The sequence below is a fragment of the Pseudophryne corroboree genome, chromosome 8 (assembly GCF_028390025.1).
Source record: "Pseudophryne corroboree isolate aPseCor3 chromosome 8, aPseCor3.hap2, whole genome shotgun sequence".
NCBI lineage: Eukaryota > Metazoa > Chordata > Amphibia > Anura > Myobatrachidae > Pseudophryne > Pseudophryne corroboree.
The window spans coordinates 138,436,884-138,459,533 of record NC_086451.1 but is presented as its reverse complement, the minus strand read 5'-3'; the positions used below and the strand labels follow the sequence as shown (position 1 = coordinate 138,459,533).

General features: G+C 44.1%; 1 protein-coding gene across 1 annotated transcript in view; it reads left to right on the top strand.

Annotated features, from left to right (window-relative positions):
• The window catches only part of LOC134948760 (endoplasmic reticulum membrane adapter protein XK-like), a 141,455-nt gene extending 128,467 nt beyond the window's left edge, over positions 1-12,988 (top strand). The window contains exons 3-5 of the mRNA XM_063936967.1: positions 10,535-10,609; positions 10,683-10,895; positions 11,492-12,988. Of these exons, the coding sequence (XP_063793037.1) occupies positions 10,535-10,609; positions 10,683-10,895; positions 11,492-11,997 (794 nt within the window). The 3' untranslated portion in view covers positions 11,998-12,988. The remainder of the gene's footprint in view (positions 1-10,534; positions 10,610-10,682; positions 10,896-11,491) is intronic.
• The last annotated feature ends 9,662 nt before the right edge of the window (positions 12,989-22,650 follow it).

Here is a 22,650-nt window from a genome sequence, read left to right as displayed (position 1 = left end):
GTACAGGAGGAAGCAGAACCGGAGGTGCTAATGTGGGAGCAGCTGTAGATACTTGAGGGGCCGTCATAGCAACACAGAGAGAATCGAGACGTTCGGACATACTCTGCATGAACTGCACGATTTGAGATTGTGTGGCCTCCTGCTTACTTAAGTGAGACCAGATATCTGCAGTTGAATCCCCTCCTGAGGCCTGATCACCCGTCGCATCCATTGGGCCAGTGCTTACTGTCACGTCTAGCAGTGTTTGAGGATTCGGCAGCTGAGATTTGCCCGAGGAGGTAGCAGGCTGTGAATGAACCAGATGAGGGGGCTGGATATAGTTCCTTCACATGGGACACGGAGCAATGAAGAACGTAGGCGGGGTTTGAGAGTCAATGGAAAGTATTTATTATGTACAGGGCTGAGGTAGAGAACCGGGGCTGGAGCACGATGGTTAAAGACGTGGCTGGAGGCAAAGAACTGTGGAATGTGATTTGAAAGACGAGACTGTAGATGATGAACTGTGGATGATGGTTGAAGATGTGGCTGGAGACGAGGACTGTGGACTGTGGTTGGAAAACGAGGCTGAAGATAATCTGCAGGCTGTGGTCAGTGGTACAAAGGTGTGGCTGGTGAAGGAGATCTGTGGAGTGTGGCTTGAAAGACGAGGCAGAAGACCTGGAGCCGACTGTGCCCAAAGAGTCTTACTGGACCGGGTTTTCCAGGAGCGCTTCCACAGGCAGTAGCAGACTAGAAACGGCAGGGCTGCAGCAGCAACAGAGAACCGACCAAGCAGGATCAGGAGGAACCAGAATACAGCAGGAATCCTGGGAGCACAGGCTAAAGCACCTACAACAGGGTTGTAACTTGAAGCACTGGCGTCCCTGTCCTAAACCAGCCCCCTTTTATAGGGAGAGCTTCCCCTGGATTGGCTGGAAGAAACAGGAAACAGGAACTATGCTTAACTTGGTCTCCAACATGGCGGCGCCCAGTAATGCAGACCTTTTTGCAAAGCCACATTGCTCACTGCCCCTGGACTCCAAGCAACGGCTCAGCAAGAGCGACCCGCTGTAGCGGCGTCCCGCCGCCACGAGCGGTCCCCCTCACCGCCACTACTGCTGCCCACAGATCCGGCGCAGCAGCCCACCTCTGCCGCTGCCCGCACATCGCCAAGGAAGCCAGCCCCGCGGCCCCAGCGTACCGGTAAGACTCCGGACGCTGACAGTGTGCGTCTCACAATCATGACGTTTTCAAGTTTAGTACGGCCAAACTATTAGCCTTTCTACAACAGGGCCTGGACTTAGGCCTGCGTCTGGCCTCCCTCAAGGTTCACATCTCTGCCTTGTCGGTTTGGTTTCAGAGAAAGATTGCTACCCTTCCTGATGTCCATACATTCACTCTGGGTGTGTTACGGATTCAGCCTCCTTATGTGCCACCTGTGGCCCCCTGGGATCTGTCGGTGGTTTTGGAGGCCTTGCAAAAGTCTCTGTTTGAGCCTCTTTCCTCCACTGACCTTAAGTGGCTTTCCCTTAAGGTGTTGTTCTTGCTGGCTATTGCTTCAGCTAGAAGGGTCTCGGACTTTGGTGCCTTATCCTGTAAGTCTCCCTATTTGATTTTTCACCGTGACCGGGCGGTTCTTAGAACACGGCCAGGTTATTTACCCAAGGTGGTGTCTTCCTTCCACCTTAACCAGGAGATTGTGGTCCCGGCCTTTAATTCTCCTGAGTTGTCTACCAAAGAGCCGTATTTGGATGTGGTACGGGCTCTCCGTATCTTTGTGAAGAGAACTTCCTCCATTAGGAAATCCGATTCTCTTTTCGTGCTGTTTCGTTTTCACAAACGTGGTTAGCCATGGCCAGATGGATTAGAATGGTGATTGCACATGCTTACGTACAGTCTGGTCGGCCCTTTCTACTCGGTCAGTTGGACCTTCTTCGGCGACCCACCGTAGTATGACCCTTGAACAACTGTGCAAGGCGGCTACGTGGTCCTCTGGGGACACGTTCATTAGGTTCTATGCCTTCGATACTGCCGCCTCCCAGGATGCTTCCTTTGGACGCCGGGTTCTTGTGCCCGCTACAGTGCGTCCCCTCCCATAAGGAACTGCTTTAGGACATGCCTAATGTGAATCCTTGTGGAGCCCAGTGTACCCCGCAGCAGAAAACGAGATTTACGATAAGAACTTACCGTTGTTAAATCTCTTTCTGCGAGGTACACTGGGCTCCACAAGGCGCCCACCCTGACTCACTTAGCTTCTTTGGGGTCGTATGGCATAGCCGTTGACACCCTCTCCTCTCCTTTGGTGAGCGTGTGGTGTAATTGGCTACGAGCGATTGTCGTCTCTGGTACCTGCTACTGCATTGCACTGGTTAACGAAACTGAGCTCCTATGCACTGAGGTGGGGTTATAGAGGAGGCGTCGCTATGCATCTTGGGAACAGTCAAAAGCTTTGAGCCTGTTGGTGCCTCTGATCAAGATCCTACTCTGTACCCCAATGTGAATCCCTGTGGAGCTCAGTGTACCTTGCAGAAAGAGATTTAACAACGGTAAGTTCTTACCATAAATCTCGTTTTTTGTTTGCCATAATAGAATATGTATAAAGTAACATATTAAAAGAAGTAAGTTAAGAAAAATCACAAGGCATGGCTAAATCTCTGAGTCTATGGCATGCAAAACCAAGCCATACATGGTGGGATATAGCAAAGATGTATGTGGACACATCTGTATATGCTAGCAGACCCCGAGGGCAGGTATCTTTTTTTGGTCCATGTTATAATCCAAGGTGAATGTTTCACGCGTCTCAGTTTGTATGCACCAAAGTCTCCTAACTTTAATGTTTGCAATTCTAACATGCTCATAAAGCATAATACATCTAATCTAATAATTGGTGATGACTTTACATTTTTTACATGACATTGCTTTAGCCACTCTAACACACCAGCTCACCTCAGGAGTGTATATCCCTTTTATTCTCCCAATTGATGCTTGAAGAGTCCAGAATGCTTCTAGTTGGGAATTTAATTTCCATTCTCGAGCACATGATTCATTCACTAGGATTGAATACATTCTATTTGCAGAAACTCCATTCTCCTGTATAGCGCATACTTTTATTGCTAATATTGTAATTTCTGACCATGCCCCTGTTATCTTTTTTTTTTTACCTTTTAACCAGTAGATTGCAACATTCCTATTACCCTTATTTATCTTCTACTATAGACGTGAATAAATCAATTTACATCCAAAAAGAAGGTTTATGTTCTTACCTTTTATATCCTTTTCTTCGAATCCATAGGGAACACAGGGATAACACTGGGTATAGACTGTTGAGCTGGAGTCTGGGAACCAAACAGTTAATATTTCTTTCCCAGTAGCCCGGGCTGCCTCTCCCCTACACCCACTGTTAAACTGGCCCACAGGGGAAATCCTAGATGGGCCCCACTTCCTGGAGCTCACCCTCTCTTCTAGGTCAGGCACTCAAATTATACATGGTTACTCCATTAAAAAGGTCAGTTACTCAGTGGAGCAGCACCAGTGGTAAACAAGTGTGCTTGGTTCCCTTCTATAGAAACTAAACCACAGGAATACAGTTAAGTCAAGCCCAAGGCAAGGAAGGAGAAGAAAGACTGACACACAGTCAGGGAAACTGTTAACAGTGCAAAAACACTGCAAGCCAGATGTGTCAGTGTGGATGTCCTGTGTTCCCTATGGATTAGAACACAGGTTCTCAAACTCATTCCCCAAGACCCCACACACTGCATATTTTGCAGGTCTTCTTACAGAATCACAAGTGAAATAATTAACTCCACCTATGGACCTTTTCAAATGTGTCAATGAGTAATTAATGCACCAGTGCACCTGCTGGGTTACCTGCAAAACAGCAGTGAGTAATTAATGCACCTGAGGGCCGAGTTTGAGAACCTGTGGATTAGAAGATAAGGATTTAACAGGTAAAAACATAATTCTTTTCTTCTTCAGCCATAGTGAGTACAGAGATAAAACGGGGATGTCCCAAAGCTATCCCTCTAAGGTATGGTACACTCCTGAGCTGCACTAAGAACCCGTCGTATCCACAGAGGCGAAGGTGTCAAAGGAATAGAAACTGATGAATGTATCGGGGGGAGAGGACCATGTGGCTGCTTTACAAAGCTGCTTTGTAGAGTTGCCACATTGTGCTGCCCAAGTAGTCTTCACTGACATGGTGGAATGAGCCATCACCATGGCAGGGGCAAGAAGGTCTTCTGCAGAATAAGTTTGGTGGATAGATGAACAAATCCATCTGGCCAAAGTTTGCTTAGTAACCAGACAGCCTTGTTTGTGAAAGTTATACAGGACAAAGAGATAATCCCATTTTCCAGAGATCTACTGTCCTGTCCACAAAAATCTGGGGGCACACAAAATATCCAAGGAGGACTTCTTTGGTGAGGAATCCGGTACTTGGAATGAATGGACTACAAGCTCCTATTAATGTGAAATCTGGAAACTACCTTAGGTAGCCTAATCACATCCTAAGAACATCCCGGTCCAAATGGAAAATCTATGGGCTGATACGATTAGTAGGAATACTGTTTTCCACGTAAGCCAGCGGATGTCTACTGTGCCCAAAAGCTCAAAGGAAGACAACACATTGAGCCACAGAGGTTGCACAAGTAGGACACCCTGCAAAAGGCCCAAATCCACACCCATCTACAAGAAAGATAGGATTCGCGAGAGGCATAATAATCTGGGGTTGAATCCTCAACTTGAACTCCAGCTAAAGTAGGTCCTTCAAATCCGTTATGAATCATGGCAGAAGATGGATTATGGGCATTAAGCATGGTACTAATAACCAACCATGAGAACCCTTTAGCTTTAAGGACAGATGTCTCTAGAGCCACCCCATCAAAGTGAGAATGGCCAGATCCAGATGGAAGCACGTGCCCTGCGATAGAAGATCCAGCCATAAGGGAAGATGCAGCGGAGCATCAATGGAGAAGCCTAGAAGATCCACATCTTGTTCCTCCCTCCAACTTCAACTTGTGGAGAACCCATGGAATCAGTAAGGGAAGGGAAGATGTTCACGAGGGGGAAAAGTCCACCGAACCATTAGTGCGTTCACCAGGAGAGATTTGGGAATCCTGGTGCATGAGCAGTACCTTGGCAGCTTGTGGTTATGCCAAGACGCCATCATGTAAATGTCCAGCAAGCCCCAGAGGAGGACCAGGGGCTGAAAGACATCTGAGTGTAGGGCCCACTTGTCTGAGTGAATATCTTGGTGACTTAGGAAGTCTGCCTCCCCATTTTGAACCCTGGGAATATAGACTGGTGAAAGAGCTGGAAGATGATGCTCTAACACACAAGCCGCAACCAGGCGCTGATACAGTATATAACTAGTTTCAATTAATATATTACTAATTGTTAATTTCCAAGCTGCAAAAAGAGATACTGACTTGGGGTCTTCAAGTCAGAATAATTAGCACAGGTGACCCCTATGCTGATTCCCAAAGCTATTCTAACAATTAACTCTTTGCGCTATATGATATGGTATGGCTGATGTTCAAATAACCAAACAATAAATTCCATATATTTCATATGTTTTAATACACATAAAAAACTAGACCGGTCTAAGATATCTTAACAATATAAGAACATTAATATACTCAGTATTATCAAATACTATTAAAAATAACACAAGGAGGTGGAACCAAGCTGATCTGTGCACAGTTCTCAAACGGACAAATTATTAACTGTGTTTCAGTCCGTATAATACATTTGTTATAATGCGCAACAATGTGCTTCTAGAACCCATACAGGAATACAAGTTCCTTAAAAGTTTTTGTGAAAGCAATGTTCCGTGTTTTATTGCCCATCAGCAGAGACAGAAAAGTGACATGAGAGTATGCTCCTATTCGGAGCCTTACGTGTGTTTTCCGTCAATGTTGTATAACACAAGGTGGAGTCCCAATGGTAAATACAGCGGTCCCGATTTCAGGGGATCCAGTGCCTGCAATAACGCCTGCTCGTGACGAGGATGTCCAACCACGGGGAACAACGAGACCGCACCGCTCCAGTGCTGCTTGCAAGCACTCAGGTCCCTGTCTCTCTCCTTTTAATCGGTGTCCAGCTGATGTTAATGGCAATTGCCAGAGATAAAGATGGGTTCAAAGACACTATGAGGGTCCAATGTCCACACTTTTGACGCGTTTCGCTCCATTGACAGAAGCTTTATCCATGGAATCAGTAAGGTCTCATTGTTCCCCGTGGTTGGAGATCCTCGTCACGAGTGGGCGTCATTGCAGGCGCTGGATCCCCTGAAATCGGGACTGCTGTATTTACCATTGGGACTCCACCTTGTGTTATACAACATTGACGGAAACCACACGTAAGGCTCCGAATAGGAGCATACTCTCATGTCACTTTTCTGTCTCTGCTGATGGGCAATAAAACACGGAACATTGCTTTCACAAAAACTTTTAAGGAACTTGTATTCCTGTATGGGTTCTAGAAGCACATTGTTGCGCATTATAACAAATGTATTATACGGACTGAAACACAGTTAATCATTTGTCCGTTTGAGAACTGTGCACAGATCAGCTTGGTTCCACCTCCTTGTGTTATTTTAAATAGTATTTCATAATACTGAGTATATTAATGTTCTTATATTGTTAAGATATCTTAGACCGGTCTAGTTTTTTATGTGTATTAAAACATATTAAATATATGGAATTTATTGTTTGGTTATTTGAACATCAGCCATACCCTATCATATAGCGCAAAGAGTTAATTGTTAGAGAAGATGATGCTCTACCTTCTAAAGAGTGTGACTTCCTTCATGGCGCAGAGTCTGCGAGTGCTGCCCTAATTGTTTATGTAGGCAATGGCTGCATCTGGACTGGCAGTGCTGGAGAAGTGGGCTAGGCAAAGAGCTCTGTAGATTGCTTGGAGTTCCAGAATATTAATTGTTAGATGGTTATCCTGAACTGTCCATTGACTTTAACATTTCTGATAACAAGACGCCGCCCCCACCCCTGAAGACTTGCATCAATGGTGAGTAGGATCCAGTCCTGGATCAAAAAGGGATGGCCCTTGGCAAGGTGGAACTGGTAGAGCCACAAGAAAGAGTGACAGCCCTCAAGAGAGGACAATCATGCTGGAGATGTGACCTATTCCAGTGGGTCAGAATCTCCATTTGCATAGGATGGGAGTGATGTTAGGCATACATCACCATGTTGAAGGTGGAGACTAGAGAGCCCAGGCTCTGGAAACAAGAATGTATTAACACTTGACGGTGACCTAAAAATAAGTACATTTTGTACTGTAAAAAACTAAGCCTGTGCAATGAAAGGAACATGTTGATATTTGCCAGTTGATGATCCATCTTTGAGAGTGAAGGAGGTCCACTGTGAGATGGATGTGATCCCTGAGGACATTTGGTGACTGGACCAGGAGAAGTAGGTCATCCAGATAAGGCAGGATTCAGATTCTTCTGACTTGAAGATGTGCTACCATGACCACCATGACTTTTGTGAAAACACAAGTGGCCATGTAAAACCCAAAATTGATAAAATTGGAAGAGTTACTCCTGTACCACAATCCTGAGAAAGTGTGGATGACTGACCCGGATGAGAACATGCATATAGGCATCCTGAATATCTAAGGATGCCATGAATTCCTACGGTTCCAGAGCCAAAATGATAGAGTGAAGTGATTCCATATGGAACTTTGAAACACAAAAGTACCTGTTTTGTGACTTCTGGTTGAGGATGTGCCTGAACGAGACGTCCAGCTTCAGAACCAGGAAGAGGTTTGTATAGAAGCCTGTGCCAGCTTCTGAACCAGGAAGAGGTTTGTATAGAAGCCTGTGGCTCTCTGAGATGGGGGAACTGGGATAAAGACCTTAGATGCCAGAAGGCAGCCGATGGACTCCCACAGTGCTCCTGCTTTTCCTGGATCTACTGGAAGGCCTGTTGAAAAGTAATCAGTAGTAAGACGCTCACACAATGTTAGAACGTAGCATTGGCAAATTACTCTCCTGACCCAGGCATCTACCGTAGTCGCCATCCATGCATCAGAGAAAATCGGAAGCCGGTCTCCCACAGTGGGGATTCCCAGGTGGAGGCCCATCCCGCCATGGGGCAGGCTTGTCAGCTAGCTTGGTGGCAGCAAATCTAGTAGGCAGGTATGTTTACCCCTGGAATTGGAGCCCTTGGAGGAAGAACCCTGGAATCTGTAAAAGGACTGTCCCTTGTTTTCCCCTGCAGATGAAAGGAGTGAAAATTAAACAGTTGCAACCTAGTGGCTACTGCAGAAGCAAGGAAAGCCATCTTGGACACTGCTAATGTAGCCACAATTTGTCCAATTCAGGCCCAAAACAACCTCCTCTGAAAATGAAAGAGCCTCAAGGGCCTTCTTAGAGTCTGCATCAGTAAGTGCCTGATTAGTAATTGTTTGGGAGACCACCAATGAATACCAGGGGCAATATTTACTAATATTCGTGTTTGAGTCGGTTTGTGTAGTGTTTAAACTCGTGTTGTATCGGATGCATTTTCATGCAACTTTTTGAATCCATATACGCAAAGTTACGAAGCAGTCGACTTTATGGTTTTCGTGTTTTCCGATGTCGATGCCAGTCGTTTTTTTTGGGCACATTTACGGCCGTCATTGTCGTTTGCGTACGTGTTTTTGTTGGATTTGCTGTTTTTTTCACTAAGTTAAACGCGGCATGGTTTTTTTTTTCCCCGCGGCCGCATTTTCACTTTCAGTTTCGATTTTCATCCCCGTTCGTGATTGGTTGTGTTTCAGATGGTAGGAGTGTCTGTGCGCAACCATATAAATACGCCCCAAACCGTCCGCACCTCGTAGGTTTAGTTAGTGGTGAGGAGGAGGGAGGTTGTGCTGTGGAGGTAGGTGATTTTGTGGTTTGAAGAGGAGTGTTGGTAGCGATTTCTGAGTGTGGTATTGTGTTTGAAAGTCGTCTTGTCATTCTTGTTGTCTTGTATTTTGTGGTTTTGTCTCATTTTTAGTCCAAGTTATTTTTCTTTATAGTCCCTTGTCAGTGTGTGTGTGTGTGTGTGTGTGTGTGTGTGTGTGTGTGTGTGTTATGTAGTGGTAGTGGAGGAGTGTGTTGTTTGTCTTTTTTTTTTTTCCTGTGTTAACTGTTTAGACACACAATTATGTGTGACTCAGAGGTGGAGGGTGTGAGTGAGGGGGAGGAGGTCGGTCAGGTGGAGGAGGTGAGTGTTAGTGAGGTTAGTGAGGTGGAGGAGGTGGGTGAGGTTGCTGCAGCAGCCTCAAGTGACAGTGACAGTCAGAGTGCTCCGCAGCCACGCACCACTACTAAGACTGGGTGGAATGTTAAGTTTAGTTTTGCTGAAAATGTGGCATTGGTGCGTGAGCTGATGAAGTATCAGAGGCAGCTATTTGGCCCTGAGTCCGCCAAGGTGCCAACACGGAGGAAGACGGTGTTGTGGTCGAAAGTTGTTGCTGCTGTCAATAGTGAGGGGGTGGTCAAGCGGACGGAGGACACATGCCGCAATTGGTACTATGACATAAAGCGATGTGTCAAGTCCAAAATGGCCAAGGAGGCCAAGTCGGCTCGGCAAACCGGTGGTGGGCAGCCCTATATTGCAAGATATCTGGAGTATGAGGAGCCCATGCGGAGTGTCATACCTCCTGAAGTTGTCTCTGCAACCCATGTCCGGGATTCAGATAGGCCAAGGAAGAATGGTGAGCATGTGTTTTTTTATTTTTTATTATAAGTTGTATTTTGTAATCTGTGTCATGTGACGTTGCATATTACTCCCATCTTCAAGTGTGTGTTTGCAAATACATTGTTTTGGGTCATGTGTTAGCTAAAAGCCAATGTAACATCTTACTTTATTGTATGTCATGTGTTTTTCAGACAGATATTTAGCATGTGTAGTTTGGACTTGTTGTGTCTCTGATTTGTCCTGCAATAATGATTTCCTTTTGGGCGTTTTTTACGTTAAAAATTATGACTATGTTTTATATATAAGTGAACCATGTTTTTTTGGAATTAAAATAAGTCGTTGTCATGTTAGAGGCTGGAGTACTGGAAAGTGGTTAGTAAACCACTTACATGTGTAATGTCCTCTTAACAGAATGTTATTTATTTATTTATTTTTATAAAAAATTTTATTTGCTTCTATTTGTACCGTGACACCATACTGCATTTTTTGAAAACTTTACTTTTGCTTGTTTTTTTTGTGTGGTCATATAGTGGTAATGTGTATTTGGAGTGCCACATCACAGAGCCAATTAGATATTGCATCTGTATTATTTTTATAAACAATACAAAATTAATTTGTGTTTTTTTATAAAAATAAAAACCCATTCCTTTAACTTGTTGCCTATGTCAGTGTCCTGTACATGTTTGCCTGTCTTGATGTTACCATAGTGCATATTTTTTTGTGTGTGTGTTTTTTTTGTTGGTATTTCTGGTCCTTATGTTTTTTTTTTATTAAAAACCAAGCATTTCTAAAGGAAAAAATGTTTATAAGCATAATGGGTGGATGTATACACAATAGCATGATTTATGAATATATCTCATTTTATACAGTGTCTGAAAAAAGCAGTACTACTCGTCGGCCAGTAAATCCTAACACATCTGATGATGATGACGCTGCCGAAGCAGGTAAAGTGTCCATTGTAGTATAGGGTATGCTTGTAAAGGAATGGGCATAACAAAATTGCACTTTCATTAAAAGGTCCATCAAAAGAAGTATGGAGCAGCAGAAGTAGCTCTTCTGTTAGACATCACCACAAGAAACCTGGGGCCGAAAAGAAAGCAAGGTCGTCTGTCCCGCCACAAACACAGCAGGCTACCCCGCCACGTAGATTATCGTCCGTATGTTCTGTCCCCCCACTCCAAATTTTGGACACACCTCCAAGACGTCATCCACACTCCCCTCATCTTGATTGTGAGTATCAAACTGTAAAAAAAGTGTAAAATGTCAGAACATAATCAGTCATAACCGCATTAAGTTCAAACACATCCAAAACAAAAATACTTACCGCAGTAAGTAAAAGCTGAAATGGAATCCAAACTAAATGGCCTTGTCCACATCCAGTAAAGATATGTATATCCACTTGAGTCATACAGTATGACATTGGGTCTAAGATGCTGCAACAAAAAAGCATGTTGGTTTGTTTGTAAAAAGTAAGTTTGTTTTTCCTAAAATCTCATGTGTGCTTAAGGTAACATTGCAAAATACCTACAAAAACATTACTATGTTTGTTTGAACAAAGCTATAAGGTAACACATTATGTATTACAATGTTTCTTTTATACTGGAGTATGTGTGAGCTAAAATAAAACTAAAGTGTTTGCTTTCACAATTAAGTAACCAGACACATTTGCCACAAACAGGCATATGTATGTATTTAAGCTATGAGTGATGATGTTGCTAGGCAGAATAGTTTAAAGCAACAGTGAATGACATGTGTTCCATGTGTAGTATTTTTTTATCATTTCCCAACCATATGGATAGCTAACGGAGATATGTTTAACATTTCAGCTTCGAGTCCTGGGAACAGCATCCCTCCGCAACAACATCAACACAGTGACACGGAGGAGACAAACATCTTAGAAATGCAGCCATTAATGCAAGTAATGAGCCCCCCAGCACCTGTGAGTACACCACCACAGCAAAGCACACCACCCCCACCGCAACACAGCCCAACAACACCAGGAACACAAGGCCCTGATCAGGTGTTTTGGACTATTTGGGCTAGACAGCAGGCCACTAATGAAGATTGCCTGCATAAGCAGACACAAATGTTTGCAAGCCTACCATCTCACCTCAGAAGAATCTCAAGAAATCTGAGTCGACAAAATGAGCAAACAACCAGAATAGGCAATACCATGGAACTCATGCGTACAGACATTACACAGGTCATGGGCAACTTACAGCGCATAATGGAAGAACAACACAGACTAATGGAAGAACATCACAGACTAATGGAAGAACAGCACAGACAACAGCAAAGTTATATGAGCATTTTTCAAAAGTCAAAAGATTAATGAAAGTTTATTCAGAATAGTAGACAATCAAAATGCTGCGACACGTGAACTCAATGCCACCCTCACTAACCTGAATGAAACACCCAGATGCATGCACCAACAGCAAACAACCAGCACTGGTACGACTACTCCAAATATCACGCCAGTCTCATCACCACCAAGATGGTCCACCGGTCCACAAGAGCACGCCAACATGACAGTGCTAAAGGCAAAGGGCAGGACAAGCAGCCACCAAAAAAACATAACAAAAAGAAGTTAGACATTTGTGATAAGTAAAGTTAGCAAGTGTTTTTGATGCTTTACAAAATAGCACACTTAGCTTCTTGCCCCTTTTTTTAACATCATTAATTATAAGTGCACCAAATTAAGTGTAAAAAATAGTGCGCACATTTATTCCTTGTCATTTTTTGGGGGTATTGGAGGAGGAAAATGTTGATGGAGCCACACATACATGTTAGCAGGAAGTAAAGTGACCACTTGATTTTTTTCTAATCATTACTCTTTCTAGATTCCAATCATTCTCTTTGCCTGCAGATACAATAATTGCCAACCAGGCAGAATGTCTTTAGCAGGAAGTAAAGTGACCACTTGATTTTTTTCTAATCATTACTCTTTCTAGATTCCAATCATTCTCTTTGCCTGCAGACAATCTAAATTACAATGTTAGTGATACATATCTTAGCTAGCTTATCTATACAACATTACAAGATGAACACAATTGAGTTGCGTAAAAAGCTTGTAATATGTTGCCTTTGTTTTGTTTTTAAAACATTGTCCAAATGAATGTCAGTATTGTTGGGCCAGGTTTGTGTGTGCTAAAAAATATTAAGCATGTTTTTACACATGATGCTGAAACAAACAAATATGTACTTTAACAAAATTTAAAAAAAAATGGTTATAATAATGTATATGTGTGGCAAACTGTGTATTTACTTACACATCATCAAGTTTACAGCATCAAACATTAGGAAATAAATTATTCCTGATTACAGTAAGTTTGTGAGTCTTAAATATGATGGTGCGTCACACATATTATATGTTGAGGAGTGTTTTTTGGGAACACAGGTTCTCAAACTCGGTCATCAGGAACCCACACAGTGCATGTTTTGTAGGTCTACTCACAGAATCACAAGTGACATAATTAACTCCACCTGTGAACCTTTTTACATATGTCTGTGAGTAATTCATACACCTGTGCTTCTACTGGGTTACGAGAAAAACATGCACTGTGTGTGGTCCTGGGGGCCGAGTTTGTGAACCTGTGCATTAGGACATTACACACAATGATAAAGTGAAATAATAAATGGATGATGTGGGCTTGTAAGAAATTAGCACTGTAAGATTTTGAACACTTATCCAGACTTAATGCATGCCACTCATAATCTGTTGTTTTGATATTAAAAAGACACACAATACACATGCAACATTTGTTGATCATATAGCGAGGGTATGTTTGTATGTGTCAAGGAGACAGACACATTCTGAGTAATGGTTTTTGATCAAAAAAACAAAACATCTATTTTACACAACAAATGAAATAAGCAAACCATGCTTACCTTAGAAATAGCTATTGATGATGTGTTGCCTAACCTGCCTCCCTACATCAGTACTCCAAGTATCACCAGATGTCTCTAATTCCTCTGCTTGCTGGCTGCTTTCTTCCTCCTCCTCAACATGTGGCAGATGTTGTTGCAAACACATGTTATGAAGAAAGCAGCAGCAGAACACAATTTGAGTCACCTTGGAGGGACTATACAACAAAAGGCCACCAGACTTATCCAGACACCGAAACCTAGATTTCAGCACACCAAAACATCTTTCTATCACATTCCGCGTGGACTTATGTGCATGATTGTAATTGTGTTCAGCAGGGGTATCGGGTCGGGACAATGGAGTTAGAAGCCAAGAGAAACAGCCATATCCTCCATCACCTAAAAGACAGATATAGTAACGTGATTCATGTGAAGATACAGCAACGCATAAGTAACACACTGTGGGGCAGATGTATTAACCTGTAGAAGGCATAAGGAAGTGAAAAACCAGTGATATGTGCAAGGTAATAAAGGCAGCAGACAATCTGATCCTAAATGTTAATTTACATATTGGAGCAGATTGGCTGGTGCCTTTAACACCTTGCACAGATCACTGGTTTCTCACTTCCTTATGCCTTCTACAGGTTAATACATCTGCACCTGTATTTGGGCAAAGTCTACGCAGGCCTACACATATCAAATTACATACCCAGCAGCCATCCATCTGGCATTTGTCCGTCCTCAAACTTATCAAAGAGGGATGACTGACTGAGGATGAAGGAGTCATGGCAGCCCCCAGGGTAACCAGCAACAACACTCATTATTTTGAGATTTGCATCACAAACCACCTGCACATTTGTGGAGTGTTCAAAATGGCGGTTTGTATATATGTGCTGCCTGCCCCTAGGTGGTCTCAGCTGAATGTGTGTGCAATCTATGGCTCCAAGCACATTGGGCATGCCAGCCAGCTCATAGAAATCTACCCTGACGGCATGCCACTGAGACTCCTGGGTAGGGAAGAAGATTGAGGCCTCGATGTGTGGCTGCAAAACAGCCAAAACCTGTGTGAACATTTTAAAGAACAATAAACTTGAGATTTTAGGACAGAACTGGCCACCGAGAAATTAAAACAAACACAAAACAGAAGAGGTTGTTAGGTATACATCACCTGTGTTAAGATTCTGGAAAATGTGGGCTGTGAGATTCCTATGACATCCCCAGACACAGCCTGAAAGCTGCCAGTAGCCATAAAGTGCAACACAGCCAGGAGTTTGTGCAGGCCTGAGACAGGGCGAGAGCGTGCTGTCTCAGGGTCTAGGCCCAGTGTGACAAGGTCATACAGACGGAAAATGTTGTTACGATTTAGACGGAACATCTGTATGACCTTATCATCGGACAATGCGTTCAAGTTTAAACGCCCCCTAAAAAAACGAGGCCTGCGCAGCCTCCGCGGAACCTGTACAACCTGCTGACCATGTTCAGTTTCTTGGCCCTGGGTACTTACAGGCTGATGTCTGAGTCTGAGGAATCCCACAGCACACAAAAGATCACTGGCCCACAGTCCTGCTGCCATTTCTGAATGTAGGTGTATTGAAATGGGCCTAACATCCTTTTATAGGCATCCTAATTCAGGTGTGAGTGATTTTTTATTTGCAACACATGTAAACACGACTGAAAAAAGCAGGTCTATTTTTATGCCGCTTTTTTAACGAATCGCAAAAAAATACGACCGCATTTGAGCCCACAGAGACTAACACCCAAATACGAATGAATAGTGAATTCCCGTATTCTATGAAATAACAGCCGCGTTTGACCTTTGGTCTATTCATTCGTATTTCGGGATGTTGTCATTCAAACCATTACGAATAGACCAGACACTGCCGAGATTGGTGCTTAGTGAATTCCCGGATTGGGACTTAGAAAAAAAAACACAAATAGTAAATACTGGCCCAGGTGCAGTAAACATATAAGCTGAACAGCAGAAGGAAGTTATCCTTTATTTTTTATTTATTTTTTCGTACATCCTTTAGTTCTTTCTTAATCATATACAATTAACAATCTATTCCTGTAGTCGGGCCAAAATTGAGTCAACACCCAGGCCTGTTAATTAAGGATACAGTACTTAATTAGCTGGAATAAAACAATATTAGACACGTGTGATTTCTGCCTCCTTCTTATGCCTCAACTATCGGAGCAAATGCCTTATGGTAACACCATTGCCTGATGTTAGAGCAGAGGGTGTTCAAACCTATATAGGCAACAATTCATCACATTTTGTGTATTTCTTTGCAATTTTCCGGCTCAAATATAGACCACAAATATGATACAGAGTAGAGGACTTTTGAATAGGGCACCCCCGGGGGGATTATTAACCAGTCTGAATATACTTATGATAGGTTTCCACCCATTATATTGAATTATTGATTATATTTTCACAGAGGCTTCAAGCAGTCTAGTTATGAAAATGCACACATAAATTAAATTAATCAGTTATTTTATTGTTCCTTAGTCACACCAATTATATTGATTTGATTAAAAGTTAAGTTTTATTGTCTATTCAATTTCAACATAAGAGTGCCCCAGCACAGAGTGTTTCTTTTTTTCTCTTTTTACAAATGTACTTCTTACTGACTCTGGGAGCACCACCGGCAGAATAATAACACACAGTGCTAATTATAATCATTGATGGTACACAGACTCAATTCCTCATCGAGGCGCAGTCTGATATACTAACCTGATGCGGAACAAACCTTTTCCTGTAACAAATTCAGTCTGCATCAGTATGCTAGGTACGAAGTCAGAGGGCACTCCTGGCTGCCTCAGCAGAAGCTGACACTTTAGAGGTTAGTATACCTGTGTCAATCGCCGTTTTGCAAAGATAGGAGCCTGCCTACCTGATATGCTCCACTAAAGACCATGGGCTGGATGTAATGATGTCCGAGTTGGCCGGAGGTTCGGGTTCCCTGCTGAAATTGGATGTTTTTTTAAAGCGGCAATCATTTACAAAACCATACCTTGTAAATGATTACCGCTTTAAAAAAACGTCCGATTTCGGCTGGGAATCCACACCTCCGTCCAACTCGGACTATAACTCCACTCTGTGGTTACCATCCTCCAAAGCATCTGCCCAGCGTTTTATGGCCTAAGCCACCCAAGTGAACGCAAGGGCTAGGCGTGCAATAGCACCCACATTTGAATAAATTCTAATGAGTCAATGCTAGGAGGTCCTCAAGTTCAGCAGAAGGGAACTTAGTGGCTACCTTCATCTGACACTTAAATACAGAGCTGCTAGACTTAGAGTTCTGCTCTGAATCCTTGGTCAAAAGTGCAAATTTAAGTAGACTAGCAGGGGGAGCAGACCTGGGGGTTGCAACCTGGTTAACTAACTGCAACATTACCAGTGAAAGTTCGGAAGCATAGCCATGAAACACCAGATGCAGAAAATATCATGGTCCTGAACCTGAGGAGGAAGAACTTCAACACAGGTCCTACAGTTACGCAACACAGCAATGCCCACCTCCCTGGGTGATTTGCTCTTGGAGACATGTTACTGCAATTCGAAGAATGCCCCTACACACAAAAGATATCCAAACTGAGGTGTGCAATTAAAAAGTAGTGTACTGAATGTTAGAGTGTCACAAATAAATGAATAAGAGGGGCTATGCAGACAAGTGATGTCTATGTGAATGCCAACAAATAAACTGGTATTCACAACTGAATGTACAAGTAAACAGTAGTCACTACACAGAAAGTGAGGAAAAATGTAAACTAAGGCTAAACACAATAGACCTAATGCAGATGTGGTTGGAATTGCTATCACTGCTGCTTCCTTGGAAACAGCGGTGATAATGCTGTATGGTAATGCAGCAGAAGGTGTCTTTTACAAACAGATGCTTCCTGCTGCAGTAGTGATCCGAGCTGCATCCTAGGAAGCAGCATCGGATCTCTCTCCCAACATCAGGCGCCTTATGGCACCCATGGTGCCGGGCAAGCTGGCCATCACAGAGGCCAGGAAATCTCCATCCTACAATGTAGATCCCTGACCTCTTTCCTCCCCCTAAATGGCAGTGACACCCCTCCGTTTTCACAAACGGAGGCTGTCGCCGCTCCATCCCCACCCTCGGAACGGCAGCATGACAGTCTGCTGCTGTCTTGCTTCCGACATCGCAGGACCCATTTTCACATGCACATAATGGGTTCTGCACATATGGAAAGTACCAAACATCTGTACTACTGATAGCACAACAAATGCTGCACCTGAATGACCCTCAGTATACACTAAAATGCAGAGACAGTGTAGAAAACAAATACAGTACTCCTAAACACAAATACATGAACATAAAATGTTTGATGCAAAAGCCCAGTGGGCAAATAGTGCCAAACACTCCAACCCAAACAGAGGAGAAAGGAGCTAATGTATAACCTGACTAGTCGCGTGGAGTGAAAAAAAAACCTTTTTTTCGAGGATTGATTTCTAATAGTGCAGAAAAGATGTCTCTTTGGGCAAATAAAATGTTTAAAAAATTTCAGCATGAAGTTAAGGGCCCTCATTCCGAGTTGATCGCTCGCTAGCTGCTTTTAGCAGCAGTGCAAACGCTAAGCCGCCGCCCTATGGGAGTGTATCTTAGCATAGCAGAAGTGCGAACGAAAGATTAGCAGAACTGCACAGGAAAAATTTCATGCCATTTCTGAGTAGCTCCAGACCTACCCCTTCCTTGCGATCACTTCAGCCAGTTTAGTTCCTGCTTTGACGTCACAAACACGCCCTGCGTTCGCCAGCCTCTCCCCCGTTTCCCCAGCCACTCCTGCGTTTTTGCCTGGCACGCCTGCGTTTTTTAGCACACTCCCTGAAAACGCAGAGTTGCCGCCCAGAAACACCCAATTCCTGTCAATCATACTACGAACGCTCGGGCGACTGAAAAACGTCGCTCGAGCTTCTGTAAAACTGCAAACATTTGTGTGAAAGTACTTAGCGCATGCGCGCTGCGTACCATGCGCATAAATGCAGTTTTTTCACCTGATCGCTGCGCTGCGAAAAACTGCAGCGAGCGATCAACTCGGAATAAGGGCCAATATCTTCTGTCAGAAGCAAAGACCTGCATTTTGAATATTTTCATAAAAACCACAAAAATTGCATTGTTTTCCAAGGAGCTTGTTTTCTCCAATTCTGTTTTCAGTAGGGGTATTTGTGCTCTAAATAAGAGGCGAAACCACTCAGCTAATTTTCTGGTGTTAGAAGTACTGTATGATTTACAAGATAAGATTGTCATGTGTGCAGCTCTTTGCCCACTTTTTGATGTAACAAAGTGCCCCAGAACCTACCACGCTGTGGAGGCTGCATGGTGAGTTACATTTTTTTTTTTTACACATATTATAAAACAAATATCCTTAGCTCCACTTATCACCATACCAACTAGTGCTACCTAGTGTGGCCAATCCCGGGCCATTTTTTCTATCGCGAAAAATGGTCAATCCCGGGATACCCAGGATTGGCTTTCTTCACTGTGTGTCCGCCCATCCCACCTCTCCCCACCCGCTCCGCCTCTCCCTACCCGCCCTGAAGACAAATCAACTCACCAAACTGCTGTGGTGGGTGGGTGAGACACTCCATCCAGACCATGCTGAGGCCACTGTGTTGTCTGCAGGGGTGCAAGGGTGACTCGGGAGGATCTGGCTGGCGACAGCCGCCACACCATCAGTCTCAGTGGCGGCCGGCGGGTGACTGCACAGTGTGACCTCAGAGTCAGAGGTCACTCTGAGCAGGGGGAGGAGGGAGCCAGGCTGCATCCAGAAGTCACGCTGCGGCTGCGCAGGGGAGCCGGGAGGAGGGAGCCGGGCAGCATTAAGCGACCTGAGGACGCTCAACGCTGCCAGACATTAAAGGTAGAGATGAGCGGGTTCGGTTTCTCTGAATCCGAACCCGCACGAACTTCATGGTTTTTTTCACGGGTCCGAGCGACTCGGATCTTCCCGCCTTGCTCGGTTAACCCGAGCGCGCCCGAACGTCATCATGACGCTGTCGGATTCTCACGAGACTCGGATTCTATATAAGGAGCCGCGCGTCGCCGCCATTTTCACACGTGCATTGAGATTGATAGGGAGAGGACGTGGCTGGCGTCCTCTCCGTTATAGTAGAAAAGAGTAAAGACTGAGTGACTTAGTTATAATTGTGGGGAGGATTGGGGACGGGGAGCAGCTGTTAGGGAGTACAGTGATTTAGATTAGGAGAGAGAGAGAGAGAGAGATTGACCTGATTTACTGGAGCTTAGGAGTACTGTAGAAGAGAGTGCAGAGTTTACTAGTGACTGACCACAGTGACCACCAGACAGTGCAGTTTTATTTAATATATCCGTTCTCTGCCTGAAAAAAACGATACACACAGTGACTCAGTCACATACCATATCTGTGTGCACTGCTCAGCCCAGTGTGCTGCATCATCTATGTATATATTATATATCTGACTGTACTCAGCTCACACAGCTTATAATTGTGGGGGAGACTGGGGAGCACTGCAGTGCCAGTTATAGGTTATAGCAGGAGCCAGGAGTACAAGACAGTCACATACCATATCTGTGTGCACTGCTCAGCCCAGTGTGCTGCATCATCTATGTATATATTATATATCTGACTGTGCTCAGCTCACACAGCTTATAATTGTGGGGGAGACTGGGGAGCACTGCAGTGCCAGTTATAGGTTATAGCAGGAGCCAGGAGTACATATTATATTAAAATTAATTAAACAGTGCACACTTTTGCTGCAGGAGTGCCACTGCCAGTGTGACTGACCAGTGACCTGACCACACTGACCACCAGTATAGTTAGTAGTATACTATATTGTGATTGCCTGAAAAAGTTAAACACTCATCGTGTGACTTCACTTGTGTGGTGTTTTTTTTTTTATTCTATAAAAAACTCATTCTGCTGACAGACAGTGTCCAGCAGGTCCGTCATTATATAATATATATACCTGTCCGGCTGCAGTAGTGATATATATATATTTTTTATATCATTATTTATCATCCAGTCGCAGCAGACACAGTACGGTAGTTCACGGCTGTAGCTACCTCTGTGTCGGCACTCGGCAGTCCGTCCATAATTGTATACCACCTAACCGTGGTTTTTTTTTCTTTCTTCTTTATACATACATACTACGACATCTCTTTATCAACCAGTCTATATTAGCAGCAGACACAGTACAGTACGGTAGTTCACGGCTGTGGCTACCTCTGTGTCGGCACTCGGCAGTCCGTCCATAATTGTATACCACCTAACCGTGGTTTTTTTTTCTTTCTTCTTTATACGTACATACTACGACATCTCTTTATCAACCAGTCTATATTAGCAGCAGACACAGTACAGTACGGTAGTTCACGGCTGTGGCTACCTCTGTGTCGGCACTCGGCAGTCCGTCCATAATTGTATACCACCTAACCGTGGTTTTTTTTTCTTTCTTTATACATACATACTACGACATCTCTTTATCAACCAGTCTATATTAGCAGCAGACACAGTACAGTACGGTAGTTCACGGCTGTGGCTACCTCTGTGTCGGCACTCGGCAGTCCGTCCATAATTGTATACCACCTAACCGTGGTTTTTTTTTCTTTCTTCTTTATACATACATACTACGACATCTCTTTATCAACCAGTCTATATTAGCAGCAGACACAGTACAGTACGGTAGTTCACGGCTGTGGCTACCTCTGTGTCGGCACTCGGCAGTCCGTCCATAATTGTATACCACCTAACCGTGGTTTTTTTTTCTTTCTTCTTTATACAAACATACTACGACATCTCTTTATCAACCAGTCTATATTAGCTATATGTCTATATGTGCTGATTGGGGAGGGTTTTTTGGAAGGGACATCCTGCGTGACACTGCAGTGCCACTCCTAAATGGGCCCGGTGTTTGTGTCGGCCACTAGGGTCGCTAATCTTACTCACACAGCTACCTCATTGCGCCTCTTTTTTTCTTTGCGTCATGTGCTGATTGGGGAGGGTTTTTTGGAAGGGACATCCTGCGTGACACTGCAGTGCCACTCCTAAATGGGCCCGGTGTTTGTGTCGGCCACTAGGGTCGCTAATCTTACTCACACAGCTACCTCATTGCGCCTCTTTTTTTCTTTGCGTCATGTGCTGATTGGGGAGGGTTTTTTGGAAGGGACATCCTGCGTGACACTGCAGTGCCACTCCTAAATGGGCCCGGTGTTTGTGTCGGCCACTAGGGTCGCTAATCTTACTCACACAGCTACCTCATTGCGCCTCTTTTTTTCTTTGCGTCATGTGCTGATTGGGGAGGGTTTTTTGGAAGGGACATCCTGCGTGACACTGCAGTGCCACTCCTAAATGGGCCCGGTGTTTGTGTCGGCCACTAGGGTCGCTAATCTTACACCGCTACCTCATTGCGCCTCTTTTTTTCTTTGCGTCGTGTGCTGATTGGGGAGGGTTTTTTGGAAGGGACATCCTGCGTGACACTGCAGTGCCACTCCTAAATGGGCCCGGTGTTTGTGTCGGCCACTAGGGTCGCTAATCTTACTCACACAGCTACCTCATTGCGCCTCTTTTTTTCTTTGCGTCATGTGCTGATTGGGGAGGGTTTTTTGGAAGGGACATCCTGCGTGACACTGAAGTGCCACTCCTAAATGGGCCCGGTGTTTGTGTCGGCCACTAGGGTCGCTTATCTTACTCACACAGTCAGCTACCTCATTGCGCCTCTTTTTTTCTTTGCGTCATGTGCTGTTTGGGGAGGGTTTTTTGGAAGGGACATCCTGCGTGACACTGCAGTGCCACTCCTAGATGGGCCAGGTGTTTGTGTCGGCCACTAGGGTCGCTTAGCTTAGTCATCCAGCGACCTCGGTGCAAATTTTAGGACTAAAAATAATATTGTGAGGTGTGAGGTATTCAGAATAGACTGAAAATGAGTGGAAATTATGGTTTTTGAGGTTAATAATAATATGGGATCAAAATGACCCCCAAATTCTATGATTTAAGCTGTTTTTTAGGGTTTTTTGAAAAAAACACCCGAATCCAAAACACACCCGAATCCGACAAAAAAAATTCGGTGAGGTTTTGCCAAAACGCGGTCGAACCCAAAACACGGCCGCGGAACCGAACCCAAAAC